This window comes from Hyla sarda, chromosome 13, assembly GCF_029499605.1.
Source record: "Hyla sarda isolate aHylSar1 chromosome 13, aHylSar1.hap1, whole genome shotgun sequence".
Taxonomy (NCBI): Eukaryota; Metazoa; Chordata; class Amphibia; order Anura; family Hylidae; genus Hyla; species Hyla sarda.
The window spans coordinates 11,994,279-12,011,755 of NC_079201.1; the positions used below are offsets into that span (position 1 = coordinate 11,994,279).

Consider the following 17,477-nt stretch of genomic DNA (forward strand, 5'->3'; position numbering starts at 1 on the left):
AACAGAGGTGTCAGCAGAGAGCATGTGGACAAGACAAAAAAGACATTCAAAAAGAAAAGAATTTCCTCTAGCATACAGCTGCTAAAAAGTACTGGAAGTGAAAAGATTTTTTAATAGAAGTAATTTACAAATCTATTTAAAGGGGTACTACCGTGGAAAACTTATTTTTTTTTAATCAACTGGTGCTAGAAAGTTAAACAGATTTGTAAATTACTTCGATAAAAAAATCTTAATCCTTCCAGTACTTTTTAGGGGCTGTATACTACAGAGAAAATGTTTAACTTTTTGAATTTCTCTTATGTCACAACCACAGTGCTCTCTGCTGACCTCTGCTGTTCATTTCAGGAACTGTCCAGAGCAGGAGAAAATCCCCATAGCAAACATATGCTGCTCTGGACAGTTCCTAAAATGGACAGCAGAGGTCAGCAGAGAGCACTGTGGTCGCGACATAAGAGAATCCAAAAAGATAAACATTTCTTCTGTAGTATACAGCCCCTAAAAAGTACTGGAAGGATTAAGATTTTTTAATAGAAGTAATTTACAAATCTGTTTAACTTTCTGGCACCAGTTTAAAAGGGGTACTCTAGCAGAAAACACATTTTTCTTTTTTTCTTTTTATCAATTGGTGCCAGCAAGTTAGCAGATTTGTAAATTACTTCTATTTAAAAATCTTAACCCTTCCAGTACATATCAGTTGCTGTATGCTCCACAGGAAGTTGTGTGGTTCTTTTCTGTCTGACCACAGTGCTCTCTGCTGACACCTCTGTCCATGTCGGGAACTGTCCAGAGCAGGAGAGGTTTGCGATGGGGATTTGCTTGTATTCTGGACAGTTCCTGACATGGACAGAGGTGTCAGCAGAGAGCACTGTGGTCAGACTGGAACGAAACTGCACAACTTCCTGTGGAGCATACAGCAGCTGATATGTACTGGAAGGATTAAGATTTTAATATAGAAGTAATTTACAAATCTGTTTAACTTTCTGGCACCAGTTGATTTAAAAATAAAAATAATAATTAGAGATGAGCGAACTTACAGTAAATTCAATTCGTCACGAACTTCTCAGCTCGGCAGTTGATGGCTTTTCCTGCATAAATGAGTTCAGCTTTCATGTGCTCCGGTGGGCTGGAAAAGGTGGATACATTCCTAGGAAAGAGTCTCCTAGGAATGTATCCACCTTTTCCAGCCCACCAGAGTACCTGAAAGCTGAACTAATTTATACCAGAACAGTCATCAACTGCCGAGCTGAGAAGTTCGTGACGAATTGAATTTATTGTAAGTTCGCTCATCTCTATTAATAATAATTGTTTTCCACCGTAGTACCCGTTTAAAGTAGAACTGAACACCCACTCACAGCTATTTTAGGTTTTGGAAAAGTCTTAACTCGGACGCTCTATAATTATTCGGGTCTGTGGGTGGCAATGGCGGTATGAGCCGCAGAATCCCTTCCTATGTGTTGTCTCATTCGTCCTGCAGAACCTTCTGCTTTTACGGTTTCCGGGCCAAGCTGATACTGCTTTCAGTACGTTCATTCTGCAGAACCCTCGTTCGTTCTGCAGAACCCTCTTCTGTTATGGTTGCCAGGCCAAGCTGTTACCTCTTTCGTTAAGTTCGTTCTGCAGAACCCTCTTCTGTTACGGTTGCCAGGCCAAGCTGTTACCTCTTTCGTTAAGTTCGTTCTGCAGAACCCTCTTCTGTTACGGTTGCCAGGCCAAGCTGTTACCTCTTTCAGTAGGTTCATTCTGCAGAACCCTCGTTCGTTCTGCAGAACCCTCTTCTGTTACGGCTGCCAGGCCAAGCTGATACTACTTTCAGTACGTTCGTTCTGCAGAACCCTCGTTCGTTCTGCAGAACCCTCTTCTGTTACGGTTGCCAGGCCAAGCTGTTACCTCTTTCAGTACGTTCGTTCTGCAGAACCCTCTTCTGTTACGGTTGCCAGGCCAAGCTGTTACCTCTTTCAGTACGTTCGTTCTGCAGAACCCTCGTTCGTTCTGCAGAACCCTCTTCTGTTACGGTTGCCGTGCCAAGCTGTTACCGCTTTCGGTACGTCAACCTCATATACCTTGTCCCATTGATAAAACATTCCCCAAACCCCGGTGAATTTGCCCTTGTACCGGACAGCATGCAATGACCTCTCCGTCCACGGTCATGATTCCGGTGCTTTCCGCCGGCTCGATCCTAAATGCCTCGACAGGAACATGAGTCAGATGAGGTATCTCTTGATCTAAATGAGTCCCCTTCTCCATGGCCATAAATAGTTTAATGAGTGACGTCCGTGAGATTCTGGAGGTGGCGTAGAATAGGTGAACGTTCCCTTCTCCCGGACCTTTCACCATAGGAGCTGTAAAGTGTTCGGCCCCTAGATGAGATTGGTAGAGAGCGAGGATGAGAACGAATTGGTCTTCTACGGTGTGCCAATGACTGGGTACAGGTTTGTCCAATGGTACCAGTAATGGGTCTTCCAACGCTGGTGGCCCTAAGGTATCCAATAAGGCACTATTTGAGTCAGAAGAGGTAGTTGTCTTCCCCTCGGATGAGGAAGAAGCCGGGAGGTAGGAAAGTCGTCCTCTGTAGGTCCGTAACGCGGTCAGTCGAACGAAAGTGCCGACAGAAAAACGGGCGTAACCCATGAACCTATACTTCTCACTTTCTATATCCACATCCGAAATAAAGCCCCACGCTAGGCTAAGGAAGGAGAAGATCCTCTGCTTGGAGGCGGTAGTCAGAGATACGATGTCCAGGGGAACAGGATGACCTTTACACGTTATGAAGGCACAATTGGTCAGGAGTTTGGTTCCTGTTACTTGCTGGTGTCTGCAAGATATAAGAATAAAAATTAAAGGGGAACTCCACCCCTATCCCGAAGCTGGGAACCCCTGGGATCTTCCTGCTGCACCCGGCGTTCCTTTAGAGAATCGGATGCAATGCCGGAGGCTCGTGACGTCACGCCCATGCCCCCTCAATGCAAGTCTATGGGAGGGGGCGTGACGGAAGTCACGCCCCCTCCCATAGACTTGCATTGAGGGGGCGTGGCAGTGATGTCACGTGCAGGGCGTGACAGTGAAGTTCGCTCCGTGCACCGGATGTCTGCGGTGCCGCAGCTGAGATCGCGAGGGTTCTGCCGCTGGGACCCCCGCAATCCGACATCTTATCCCCTAGGGAGATAAGATGTCTAGGGGCAGAGTACCCCTTTAACTCAGTCACAAAAATATCCATCCAAGATGTAAGACTCGACCAAACATTACAATAATAGGAAGATAATACACACGGATTGGCGCTACGATTGATCGTGGACACCGAGTAAAATAATGAATAAGTGATATACTTTATATGGACAACGCGTTTCTGGAGATGCCTGCTCCCTTCATCAGGACCATACAACAAATTTACCAACAATGAACATATATGTATGTATAAAACCCAGAGAACAAGGGCAAAAGTGATACCGCCCAGGGTCTCCCATAGAGATGCAGGGAGGGGGGGTGGCTTGACCACCCCCTTAGTGCAGTGAGAGGTGCCCACTCGTGCATGGGGAGAGACGTGGCACCAGGTAAGAGAACGCGAGGGTTCGAGCGGTCAGACCCCCTGCAATCAGACACTTCTCTCCCATTCTGTGGATAGGGGATAAGATGTTAAGTACTGGGGTACCCCTTTAAGGTAGCCTAAAACCCAGCGGTTCCTACACCCCATCAATAGAAGCTTCAAACAATTAAACTTCCTTACCCAGAATAATGATTGATAGATGCAGCCAGTGCGTTCCCCGAACCGCCTGGTAGGACAGCGAGTGGTTTCTTAATGGCCTTTGCCCAATCCGCTCGCTCCATTAACCCATTAATCACCTGCAACGGAAACCACCATTTAATGTCAGAAAACTAAATTAAATTTAAAGCGGAGAAGGTTTCGTCCGATTACCTCAAACAACAATCCGTCCCCTGACATCACCACTACGGCGTCCCAGGATGACAGATCCTGCTCCCGCATCAGTTCACGCGCTTGATTGGGTCTCTCTGCGGGTTTTAAAGGGACACACAGCATATTATGCCTGAGAACTACAAGGAATCCTGGCTTCTAGAAAGGACGCTGTATGGAAACCTATGTTTAAAGGGGTACTCCGGTGGAAAACTTTTTTTCTTTAAATGAACTGGTGCCAGAAAGTTAAACAGATTTGTAAATGACTTCTATTAAAAAATCTTAATCCTTCCAGTACTTATTAGCTGCTGAATACTACAGAGGAAATTCTTTTCTTTTTGGAACACAGAGCTCTCTGCTGACATCATGACCACAGTGCTCTCTGCTGACATGACCACAGTGCTCTCTGCTGACATCTCTGTCCATTTTAGGAACTGTCCAGAGCAGCATATGTTTTCTATGGGGATTTTCTCCTACTCTGGACAGTTCTTAAAATGGACAGAGATGTCAGCAGAGAGCACTGTGCTCGTGATGTCAGCAGAGAGCTCTGTGTTCTAAAAAGAAAAGAATCTTCTCTGTAGTATTCAGCAGCTAATAAGTACTGGAAGGATTGAGATTTTTTAATAGAAGTAATTTACAAATCTGTTTAACTTTCTGGCACCAGTTGATTTAAATTAAAAAAGTTTTCCACCGGAGTTCCCCTTTAAATCATTTCACACAATTGACTGCAGGACTGACTGGAGACTGCAGGGAGGGAATCCCAAAGAGGTGACTAGTGGTGCTCATAACCCTTCTCAGATAAGACAGTGCAGTGACTCTTATTTTTATTTTATTTTTTTATTTTTTTTATTATTAACTATTAAAGCTCAGAGTTTAGGAAAATAGAGAAAAAAATCCTATACTCACCTTCCCCGCCCCACCCTCCGCTGCCGTTCTCACAAAGCCCAGTCCTGCTGCACAGCCATTTAGGTCAGTGTAAGAAATTGCCTGCTCAGCCGGTCACTAGAACAGGCCCCTTTGTTCATCCACAATAAATGGAAATGAAAGGAAAGGTGCAGGGAGGTGGAGATTTTCCAGAAAACTTAAATGGGTACTCCGGTGGAAAACTTTTTTTTTTGTTTGTTTTATGAACTGGTGTCAGAAAATAAAACAGATTTGTGAATTACTTCTATGAAAAAAATCGTTATCCTTCCATTACTTTTTAGCAGCTGTATGCTACAGAGGAAATTCTGTTCTTTTTGAATTTTTTTTTGTCTTGTCCACAGTGCTCTCTGCTGACACCTCTGTCCGTGTCAGGAACTGTCCAGAGCAGGAGAGGTTTGCTATGGGGATTTGCTCCTGTTCTTGACAGTTCCTGAGACAGAGGTGTCAGCAGAGAGCACTGTGGACAGACAGAAAAGAAATAATAAAAAAATAACTTCCTGTGGAGCATACAGCAGCTGAGAAGTACTGGAAGGATTAGAATTTTTAAATAGAAGTAATTTACAAATCTGTTTAACTTTTTGTCACTAGTTGATTTAAAAAAAAAAATAATAATAATTTCGGCGGAGTACCCCTTTAAAAGGATCCATTTGTCAATGAAGACACTTGGTTCCCTCAGTTGGTGGCAGGATATTCAAAACAAGGGAAAGGGACTCTTCTAAGGACTGGAATCACCATTGATATTCACAACGGGTGCCAGTCCTCAGGGTTGGGGGCTAAAATTACTATACCAAACTCCCTATTGGGAGGACAGATGCCCGATTTGACTAGCCGGGTGAACCTAGTCTTTGATGCTTTGTTCAGCTGGTCATGGAAATCTTAGTCACGGATGACCATAAAGGGGTACTCCGGTGGAAAACTTTTTATTTTTTATTTTTATTTTTTTTAAATCAACTGGTGCCAGAAAGTTAAACAGATTTGTAAATGATTTCTATAAAAAAAAATCTTAATCCTTCCAGTACTTATTAGCTGCTGAATACTACAGAGGAAATTATTTTCTTTTTGGAACACAGAGCTCTCTGCTGACATCACTGTCCGTTTTAAGAACTGTCCAGAGTAGGAGAAAATCCCCATAGCAAACATATGCTGCTCTGGACAGTTCCTAAAATGGACAGAGATGTCAGCAGAGAGCACTGTGGTCATGATGTCAGCAGAGAGTACTGTGCTCGTGATGTCAGCAGAGAGCACTGTGCTCGTGATGTCAGCAGAGAGCTCTGTGTTCCAAAAAGAAAAGAATTTCCTCTGTAGTATTCAACAGCTAATAAGTACTGGAAGGATTAAGATTTAAGATTAATAGAAGTCATTTACAAATCTGTTTCACTTTCTGGCACCAGTTGATTTAAGGGGTAAAAAAAAAAAAGTTTTCCACCAGAGTATCCCTTTAATGTCAGAGTCTGTATAAACATCCAGTACCTGGTCACTGCACCCACAACAAACGAGCAAAGAAGGTCTCACCGGTCACTACCACCGGCTCTGTCGGCATCTTACCTGTCACCAGAAGAGTAAGGTGGGCATTGACCTCTGTTAGCATGGGCATCACATGGGTCTCAAAGAGAGTAAACGCTTTTCCAGTTCCTCCTCGGGGATTCAGCAGCACCAGGAATCGCGCCGGAGAGGGCAAAAGGCGCGGGGGACCTGTGTGAAACGAAAAGACGATTGTTACATACACACTGGTATTTGTAGCTGTGCACAAGATCTTCTAGATATACTTAAAGGGGTACTCTGGTGCTCCGGCGTCCTGGTTGTGACATTAGTGCCACGCCTCTTATGATGTCACACCACGCACCCTCCATTCATGTCTATGGGAGGGGCGTGTCGGAGACACGCCCCTCCCATAGACATGAATGGAGGGTGCATGGCTGTGACCTCACAACCACTGCCGCAGGAACCCGGAGGCACGAGCGCTCACATGACCAGCACTTATGAATATTTAACTCTTGCTGGTGAGCCCGCCTCAAAGTGCAAGTCAGCGCTGGAAGAGGGGGACCTTTGGAGGATCGGGGCTCCGGACTGCAGATAGGTATAGCAGTCCGAGACCCCGCATCGGTCTCCTGTTCACCCGCACTATAAGCCGGTGTACCGGTTTATAGTGCGGGTAAATAGGTGACCGTTTTCCTTTAAAGGAAGTTGTCTGACAGGTGCCCCGTTGTCAGACCTTTGATCGGCACCCCAGCAACGCAATTGCAAGGTGCCGATCAGTTACTCTGGCAGCCAGAGGCGCTCTGAAGGCCTCTGGGCCCGCCATATTGGATCTGCTTGTACAGCCTGCCTCAGGCAGTAGCATTGCATTGATCTGTGTATTCAAAAGTAAAAATGTATTTAAAAATATTATTTTTTAAATCCCCACCTGATAATAAAACTTTAAAACACCCCACTTCCCGAGTGATATAGAGGTCCCCAACCCAGTCCTCAAGACCACCAACAGTCCAGATCTTTATATGAGTGGTATAGAGCAGAGGTCCCCAACCCAGTCCTGAAGACCCCCAACAGTCCAGATCTTTATATGAGTGGTATAGAGCAGAGGTCCCCAACCCAGTCCTCAAGACCACCAACAGTCCAGATCTTTATATAAGTGGTATAGAGGAGAGGTCCACAACCCAGTCCTCAAAACCACCAACAGTCCAGATCTTTATATGAGTGGTATAGAGCAGAGGTCCCCAACCCAGTCCTGAAGACCCCCAACAGTCCAGATCTTTATATGAGTGGTATAGAGCAGAGGTCCCCAACCCAGTCCTCAAGACCACCAACAGTCCAGATCTTTATATAAGTGGTATAGAGGAGAGGTCCACAACCCAGTCCTCAAGACCACCAACAGTCCAGATCTTTATATGAGTGGTATAGAGCAGAGGTCCCCAACCCAGTCCTCAAGACCACCAGCAGTCCAGATCTTTATATGAGTGGTATAGAGCAGAGGTCCCCACCCAGTCCTCAAGACCACCAACAGTCCAGATCTTTATATGAGTGGTATAGAGCAGAGGTCCCCAACCCAGTCCTCAAGGCCACCAACAGTCCAGATCTTTATATGAGTGGTATAGAGCAGAGGTCCCCAACCCAGTCCTCAAGGCCACCAACAGTCCAGATCTTTATATGAGTGGTATAGAGCAGAGGTCCCCAACCCAGTCCTCAAGACCACCAGCAGTCCAGATCTTTATATGAGTGGTATAGAGCAGAGGTCCCCAACCCAGTCCTCAAGACCACCAGCAGTCCAGATCTTTATATGAGTGGTATAGAGCAGAGGTCCCCAACCCAGTCCTCAAGGCCACCAACAGTCCAGATCTTTATATGAGTGGTATAGAGCAGAGGTCCTCAACCCAGTCCTCAAGGCCACCAACAGTCCAGATCTTTATATGAGTGGTATAGAGCAGAGGTCCCCAACCCAGTCCTCAAGGCCACCAACAGTCCAGATCTTTATATGAGTGGTATAGAGCAGAGGTCCCCAACCCAGTCCTCAAGGCCACCAACAGTCCAGATCTTTATATGAGTGGTATAGAGCAGAGGTCTCCAACCCAGTCCTCAAGGCCACCAACAGTCCAGATCTTTATATGAGTGGTATAAAGCAGAGGTCCCCAACCCAGTCCTCAAGGCCACCAACAGTCCAGATCTTTATATGAGTGGTATAGAGCAGAGGTCCCCAACCCAGTCCTCAAGACCACCAACAGTCCAGATCTTTATATGAGTGGTATAGAGCAGAGGTCCTCAACCCAGTCCTCAAGGCCACCAACAGTCCAGATCTTTATATGAGTGGTATAGAGCAGAGGTCCCCAACCCAGTCCTCAAGGCCACCAACAGTCCAGATCTTTATATGAGTGGTATAGAGCAGAGGTCCTCAACCTAGTCCTCAAGACCACCAACAGTCCAGATCTTTATATGAGTGGTATAGAGCAGAGGTCCCCAACCCAGTCCTCAAGACCACCAACAGTCCAGATCTTTATATGAGTGGTATAGAGCAGAGTTCCCTAATACAGTCCTCAAGGCCACCAACAGTCCAGATCTGTATATGAGTGGTATAGAGCAGAGGTCCCCAACCCAGTCCTCAAGACCACCAACAGTCCAGATCTTTATACGAGTGGTGGAGGGCCTCTGGGATAACATACCTGCTGGTCCCAGATACTAAAGTCCATACCCTGAGCGGTCAGAGATATTTTGGCAGCCTGAGGGCTGAACGTTATGGCTGATCTGTGTATATAGGACACATCATACTATGTTATATGTAAATCTCAGCATTACCAATTTCATCACTGACAAACCGGTGGATACACATATATATGTTTAGTCCACAAAAATACTCAATAGTGAAAATGTTACGCGCGGTTTGAGGTTCTGTAAGGTCTCCTTGGCCTTATCAGCCGCACTCAGCTTGGTTCTTGACCTGATCAACAAAGTGACTGTAAACCTCATTGGAGAAGCCATTTCTATCAGCCCTTCACTCCCATTATCTCTACTCACAGACGCCATTAGTATGAACGTATACATACAGCGGAACCGTAGTGTTGTGCAGCAAACACAAGGAGTCTACAAGCCATGGGGGAGGGGAAGGGACTACTGTCCTTCTGTGCAGCAGTAGTCACAGGGCACCCTATCAGAATAAGCTTCACATTCCCCCCCCCCCCCCCCCCCCCATGGTACAGATCTCCAGTCTCTCACCCATAGCTCTTGTTTTACTAATGTCTATTTCTTTCCTGTATATTCAATCTCCCTAATTAGCTTTTTTGCATTGAGGATAAGGGGACATGATCGAAATAGCTAAACTAGGTGATTGTTTCTCAAGGTACAGAACCGGACTATTTCCAAAAACTAATTAAAATGTTGACAAATAAGGGAGAGTGTAGCGGAAGAAGCAATGTCCTCGGCTATGTAGAAGGCAGGGGGACCTTTAATGTGGCTGTCGAGAGAGGGGGCAAAGGGTTAGAAGCCAAGAGTCCTTGTTGCCAGGAGATAAGGAGGAGGTATGATATGAATATATTTTGTGTCGCCTTTTTTTGGCTTGCTTGGTGGGCGATAGAGAGGCCCCTTCGGGGGGGGGACAGGGTGCGATGACGCTTTCGTTTCTTCTACAGCCTTCCTTTAAGTTTTTTATCTCTTCTATTTACTTTCTAAATACATTTTATCTTTTTCATCTTTACCTTTATTCTTTCTTTTTTTTTCTCTCTTATACGGCAAAACCAATAAGAAATATTTGTGGGGCAAAATTGAAAAAATAAATAAATAAATTAAAAAAACTTTTGGAAGCTTCACTTTTTTCGGTAAAAATGACACCTTATCATTATTCTGTAGGTCCATATGATTAAAATGATCCCCTACTTAGATAGGTTTGATTTTGTTTTACTTCTTTTTAAAAAATTATAACTTTTTGTACGAAAATTAGTATGTTTAAAAACGTCCTTTGACCCCTATAACTTATTTTTCTGGATACAGCTCATTTTTTGTGCTGTGATCTGCAGTTTTTATTGGTACCATTTTTGTTTTGATGGGACTTTTTGATCGCTTTTCCCACATCTTTTTTAGGGTGTACAAAGTGACCAAAAATAGGCAATTTTGGACTTTAATATTAATTTTTTTTAAGTATACGCCATTGACCGTGCGGTTTAATTCATGTTATATTTTTATAGTTCGGACATGCACATATTTTTAAATGGAAAAGGAAAGTGATTCAAACTTTTATTAGGGAAGGGGGTCACATCACATTTATTACCTTTTTTTTTTTTTTATTATTATTATAAAAAATTTTTTTTTGTTAACACTATTTTTTAGTCCCCTGACTATTACATGCAGTCTTTAGATTGCATATACTGATCAATGCTATACCATAACATAGCACTGATCAGTGTTATTGGTGCTCCATTGCTCCAGGCTGCTAAGGCTTCCTGGAGCATCAAAGCGCCAATCGGATGGCGAGGAGGCAGGTAAGGGCCCTCCCGCCGTACCCTCAGATAATCGGGACACCATATTATCAATGCCGTGGTCCCAATCAGTTCCGTTAAGCTGGGAGGATGTTTTCTTTAACATTTTAGACACCGTGATCCATTTTGATTGCTTTGTCTAAGGGGTTAAAGGGGTACTCCGGTGAAAAACTTTTTTTATTTTATTTTTTTTAAATCAACTGGTACCAGAAAGTTAAGATTTGTAAATTACTTCTATTAAAAAAAAATCTTCATCCTTCCTGTACTTATTAGCTGCTGAATACTACAGTGGAAAATTATTTTCCATTTGAAACACAGTGCTCTCTGCTGACATCAGAAGCACAGTGCTCTCTGCTGACACCTCTGTCCATTTTAGGAACTGTCCAGAGTAAAAGCAAATCCCCGTAGCAAACATATGCTGCTCGGGACAGTTCCTAAAATGGACAGAGATGTCAGCAGAGAGCACTGTGCTCGTGATGTCAGCAGAGAGCTCTGTGTTTCAAAAAGAAAATAATTTACGCTGTAGTATTCAGCAGCTAATAAGTACTGGAAGGATTAAGATTTTTTAATAGAAGTAATTTACAAATCTGTTTAACTTTCTGGCACCAGTTGATTAAAAAAAAAAAAAAAAAGTTTTAATGCCGGACATCACCACGATCGTTTATGTCCGGCATTAGCCACGGGTCCCAGGGGCTTATAGCAAACGGGACCACCCCTCTATGACCCGGGGTCAGCTCCTGAGCCCGTGTTATAGCGGGGGGAGCAGGACAAGGGGTACAGGTGCGCCCTTCAGCCTTAAAGGGGTACTCCGCTGCTCAGCGTTTGGAACAAACTGTTCAGAACGCTGGAGTCGGCGCTGGGTGCTTGTGACGTCATATCCTCGACCCCTCATGATGTCACACCCCGCCCCCTCAATGCAAGTCTATGGGAGGGGGCGTGACTGCCGTCACGCCCCCTCCCATAGACTTGCATTGAGGGGGCGGGGGTGTGACGTCATGAGGGGGGAGGGGCTATGGCATCATGAGCTCCCGGCACCGGCTCCAGCATTCGGAACAGTTTGTTCCAAACGCTGAGCAGCAGAGCACCCCTTTAAGTGGTTAAATAATCGCTGTCATTTCGACATACTTTGCATAGATCAAGAAATAAAGGCTCATAAAACTGTGTGAACACAACCTGAAAGAAGCTGTAAAAGTGGCTCTGCAGGTCGTATTAACCCTAAAGCGTAACGCTGTGCTCGGAATGTGCTCCAACCTGTCACACCTGTCTGCGCGGGTTGGACCTGGCGTGTACACAGGTCAATGATCTGAAAGCGGGTCACTGATTCACTGGTGAGCAAACAGACGGCAATTGTGGCAGCGTGACCACGTATGACACCGAGCAGTTCAGGCAGCACATTAAGTATCATTTACCATTTAATAGTATAGTCAACAGAACCAAGCGGAAATCACTCAGCACTGGAAAAACAACTACAACAATATATAATAGAAAATATAAAAGGTACAGTAATGATAAATCCAGTCCATACTGGTAAGGCTTCCTCCACACTGGCAGTGCAACGCACGTTATGGAACCAAGGGAGAAGAGCGGGAGAAAAAAAACTGCAAGCGCCACCTTTTTCTCCCACTACTCCTGCTAAAAAAAAAAAAAAAAAGCCTAATGGACGTTTTCCGATGGGGCACAATGGCAGTGTGATAGGGGCCTAAATGGGAAGGACTCTACAGTAGTATAGACATTAAAGTACGATAGACATAGAAGTGCACATAGAAGTACAATAGATATAAGTGCACATAAAAGTACAATAGACATAGAAGTACAATAGACACAAGTGCACATAGAAGGACAATAGACAGAAGTGCACATAGAAGTACAATAGACAGAAGTGCACATAGAAGTACAATAGACAGAAGTGCACATAGAAGGACAATAGACAGAAGTGCACATAGAAGTACAATAGACAGAAGTGCACATAGAAGGACAATAGACAGAAGTGCACATAGAAGTACAATAGACAGAAGTGCACATAGAAGTACAATAGATATAGAAGTACAATAGACACAAGTGCACATAGAAGGACAATAGACAGAAGTGCACATAGAAGTACAATAGACAGAAGTGCACATAGAAGTACAATAGACAGAAGTGCACATAGAAGTACAATAGACATAGGTGCACATAGAAGTACAATAGACATAAGTGCACATAGAAGTACAATAGACATAGAAGTGCACATAGAAGTACAATAGACATAGAAGTGCACATAGAAGTACAATAGACATAAGTGCACATAGAAGTACAATAGACATAAGTGCACATAGAAGTACAATAGACATAGAAGTGCACATAGAAGTACAATAGACATAGAAGTGCACATAGAAGTACAATAGACATAGAAGTGCACATAGAAGTACAATAGACAGAAGTGCACATAGAAGTACAATAGACATAAAAGTACAATAGACATAAAAGTACAATAGACAGAAGTGCACATAGAAGTACAATAGACATAGAAGTACAATAGACAGAAGTGCACATAGAAGTACAATAGACATAGAAGTACAATAGACATAAAAGTACAATAGACAGAAGTGCACATAGAAGTACAATAGACATAAAAGTACAATAGACATAGAAGTGCACATAGAAGTACAATAGACATAAAAGTACAATAGACAGAAGTGCACATAGAAGTACAATAGACATAAAAGTACAATAGACAGAAGTGCATATAATAGTACAATAGACATAAAAGTACAATAGGCAAAAGTACAATAGACATAAAAGTACAATAGGCAAAAGTACAATAGACATAGAAGTGCACAGAGAAGTACAATAGACATAAAAGTACAATAAACATAAAAGTACAATAGACAGAAGTGCACATAGAAGTACAATAGATATAGAAGTACAACAGACATAGAAGTACAATAGATATAGAAGTGCACATAGAAGTATTCAGGCTGTTCATCTGCAGGAAGATGTCTGACAGTTGAATGGTCATTAATTAGGAAACTATAAATACCTTCCTTACCAGAAAGTGGCAGCCATAGCCTTCAAGTCCCCTGATGAAGCTGTTATTACAGCAAAACACGTTGAGAAGCGCATGCTGATGTATTTGAACTGAAGTGCTTTAGTGTTTTGTGAGTTCAGCAGCCTCAAGTTTTGATATATATATAGTGAACTGTTACCTACCCAGGGTGCCTCCAGCTGTTGCAAAACTACAACTCCCAGCATGCCCGGACAGCCAACTGGGAGTTGTAGTTTTGCACAGCTGGAGGCACCCTGGGTGGGAAACACTGATATAGCGAACCTCCAGATACCCATTGACTTCTATGGGGCCCCTCTTGTCATCCCACTTTTTAACAATCCAGAATGCTCCTTCTATTACCAAAATGCACCCCTCTTTTCCTTATTCGGCTACAGAACTGGTCACGGGAAAGCTGGGTGAAACATTTTGACTCAGAAATAAGAAAACGGGAACGTTCAGCGCTGACCTTTACCCCCGCTATCGCACTCGTGTTTATGCCGCCATAGTGCCCAAGAAGTGTTTAGCCTGAGAGGGTCACTTACCTACACAAGGCCACAAGGTGACCCCTGACAACCGGGCCTACTCCCGCTCTGGAGCGTTACCTATGGCAACCGATCACATTCCAGTGTTGGGGAAAAATATTACAAAAACAAGAGTCATAGTAAAACTGTCTTCGTTGCCCATAGCAACCAGTGGTTCAAAAGTGAAAGCTGAGCTGTGATTGGTTGCTAAGGGCAACCAAGACAGTTCGACTACTAGTTTATCTCCTCTGTTGTTGATTATAAATGGGAATATGTATAAATGGGATTCATTTACAAGGGAAATCACCATTGGGGCAGGGTAACGCCTCGATTTCGGAATAGACATGAATAAAATAAATAAATTAAATAATCTATATATGCATATCCATAAATGAATGTAATGAGCGTCTCTAAAATGCTTGCAAAACTACAACTCCCAGTATGCCCGGACAGCCAGCGGCTGTCCGGGCATGCTGATAATTGTAGTTTTGCAACAGCTGGAGGCACCCTGGTTGGGAAACACTGGCCCAGAGAATGTCATACATTGCCTTGAGCTGTTTCTCCCAAACAGGGTGCCTCCAGCTGTTTCCAGCAGCTGTCCAGCCATGCTGGGAATTGTAGTTTTGCAACACCTGGGGGCACCCTGCTTGGGAAACACTGGCCCAGAGAATGTCATACATTGCCTTGAGCTGTTTTTCCCAAACAGGGTGCCTCCAGCTGTTGCCAGCGGCTGTCCGGGCATGCTGATAATTGTAGTTTTGCAACAGCTGGAGGCACCCTGGTTGGGAAACACTGGCCCAGAGAATGTCATACATTGCCTTGAGCTGTTTCTCCCAAACAGGGTGCCTCCAGCTGTTTCCAGCAGCTGTCCAGCCATGCTGGGAATTGTAGTTTTGCAACAGCTGGGGGCACCCTGCTTGGGAAACACTGGCCCAGAGAATGTCATACATTGCCTTGAGCTGTTTTTCCCTAAAAGGGTGCCTCCAGCTGTTGCCAGCGGCTGTCCGAGCATGCTGGGATTTGTAGTTTTGCAACAGCTGGAGGCACCCTGGTTGGGAAACACTGGGAAAAACAGCTCAAGGCAATGTATGACATTCTCTGGGCCAGTGTTAACCAACCAGGGTGCCTCCAGCTGTTCCAAAACTACAATTCCCAGCATGCCCGGACAGCCGCTGGCAACAGCTGGAGGCACCTTGTTTGGGAAAAACAGCTCAAGGCAATGTATGACATTCTCTGGGCCAAACAGGGTGCCTCCAGCTGTTGCCAGCGGCTGTCTGGGCATGCTGGGAATTGTAGCTTTGCAACAGCTGGAGGCACCCTGGTTGGGAAACACTGGCCCAGAGAATGTCATACATTGCCTTGAGCTGTTTTTCCCAAAACAGGGTGCCCCCAGCTGTTGCCAGCAGCTGTCCAGGCATGCTGGGAATTGTAGTTTTGCAACAGCTGGAGGCACCCTGGTTGGGAAACACTGGCCCAGAGAATGTCATACATTGCCTTGAGCTGTTTTTCCCAAAACAGGGTGCCCCCAGCTGTTGCCAGCGGCTGTCCAGGCATGCTGGGAATTGTAGTTTTGCAACAGCTGGAGGCACCCTGGTTGGGAAACACTGGCCCAGAGAATGTCATACATTGCCTTGAGCTGTTTTTCCCAAAACAGGGTGCCCCCAGCTGTTGCCAGTGGTTGTCCAGGCATGCTGGGAATTGTAGTTTTGCAACAGCTGGAGGCACCCTGGTTGGGAAACACTGGGAAAAACACCTCAAGGCAATGTATGACATTCTCTGGGCCAGTGTTTCCCAACCAGGGTGCCTCCAGTTGTTGCAAAGCTTCAATTCCCAGCATGCCCGGACAGCCGCTGGCAACAGCTGGAGGCACCTTGTTTGGGGAAAACAGCTCAAGGCAATGTATGACATTCTCTGGGCCAAACAGGGTGCCTCCAGCTGTTGCCAGGGTATGCTGGGAATTGTAGTTTTGCAACAGCTGGAGGCACCCTGGTTGGGAAACACTGGCCCAGAGAATGTCATACATTGCCTTGAGCTGTTTTTCCCAAACAGGGTGAGTCCAGCTGTTGCCAGCGGCTGTCCAGGCATGCTGGGATTTGTAGTTTTGCAACCGCTGGTTGGGAAACACTATAGATCCCTATATTCCCTTGACCATTTGTTGACCTGAGTAGATACTACCCGTCCTCACCTTGCTCATCGGACAGCTGGCATATCTTTTGCGCCCAAGTCCTCGCCAGGTTCAGGTTCTGCTCCCTGTCCCTCGACGCCTCCATCCGGAACGTCCTGGAAATTCGCTGTCGGTAAGCGGCGGCCCCCAGTATCCCCCGGACAGGATAAAAGACGACTTTAAAGTAGCCCCCTATATCTTTGGGGTCTTTACCCCTGAAGGCACGACCGTTGATACAGTCAGAGAGCTGGAAGGACGTATGGGGGGACCCCGAGGAGGCGGCGGCGGTGGCGGCGGAGAGGCTCTGGATGATCAGCTGTGTCCTACTCAGGAGCAGGGACATTGCGTTGCCATCGTCGGGCACCTGGGTGAAGGTGCCACAGAGGACAACGTCAGTCGGGACGCTGGAGACGTCTTGGGCTTCCCCCATGTTTAGACCCTAAAAAAAATTAATAAAAAAAAAAAAGCTGCCAAATAAAAAACAAAAAACAAAAGTAAAAGGGGAAAAGCTGCATAGAGACAGAGGGAAAGGCAGCGGAGCAGTCACTGATAGAGTAAAGGAAGAAACAGACGGATGAGGAAAGCGAGCATGCTGCTCCCCCGCCTGCCAGGTCACATATGAGTTCATAGTAACCCGCACCCTCACCTCCCTGCTGCTCTCTAGTGGTGAAAGTGCTGAAAAGCAGGACCAGGAAAGACTCACCTGAAGCCTTTAGATCAGTGTTTCCCAACCAGGGGGCCTCCAGCTGTTGCAAAACTACAACTCCCAGCATGCCCGGACAGCCGAAGGCTGTCCGGGCATGCTGGGAGTTGTAGTTTTGCAACAGCTGGAGACACCCTGGTTGGGAAACACTGATATAGCAAATCTCCTGATACCCAATGACTTTTATGGGGCCCCTCTTGTCATCCGACTTTTTCACAATCCAGAATGTTCCTTCTATTACCAAAATGCACCCCCTTTCCCTTATTTTGCTATTGA

The 17,477-nt window shown here is 45.2% G+C and overlaps 1 protein-coding gene across 3 annotated transcripts; it reads right to left on the reverse strand.

Moving 5' to 3' along the window:
- Positions 1 to 1,759: 1,759 nt before the first annotated feature.
- SPHK1 (sphingosine kinase 1) lies at positions 1,760 to 17,150 on the reverse strand. Of its 3 annotated transcripts, none has more exons than XM_056549597.1 (6): positions 16,520 to 17,150; positions 6,377 to 6,523; positions 3,911 to 4,005; positions 3,722 to 3,837; positions 2,034 to 2,812; positions 1,760 to 1,950 (listed from the first exon to the last, which is right to left on the reverse strand). In XM_056549597.1, the coding sequence occupies exons 1-5, from the start codon at positions 16,926 to 16,928 to the stop codon at positions 2,053 to 2,055; spliced, it is 1,527 nt and encodes a 508-aa protein (XP_056405572.1). In that variant the 5' UTR covers positions 16,929 to 17,150; the 3' UTR covers positions 1,760 to 1,950; positions 2,034 to 2,052. The 3 variants fall into 3 exon arrangements, 2 of the variants coding, with proteins under 2 accessions (XP_056405572.1, XP_056405571.1); XR_008849464.1 differs by having other exon boundaries at positions 1,786 to 1,887; positions 1,951 to 2,812; positions 16,520 to 17,149; XM_056549596.1 differs by having other exon boundaries at positions 1,761 to 2,812; positions 16,520 to 17,149.
- Positions 17,151 to 17,477: the final 327 nt, after the last annotated feature.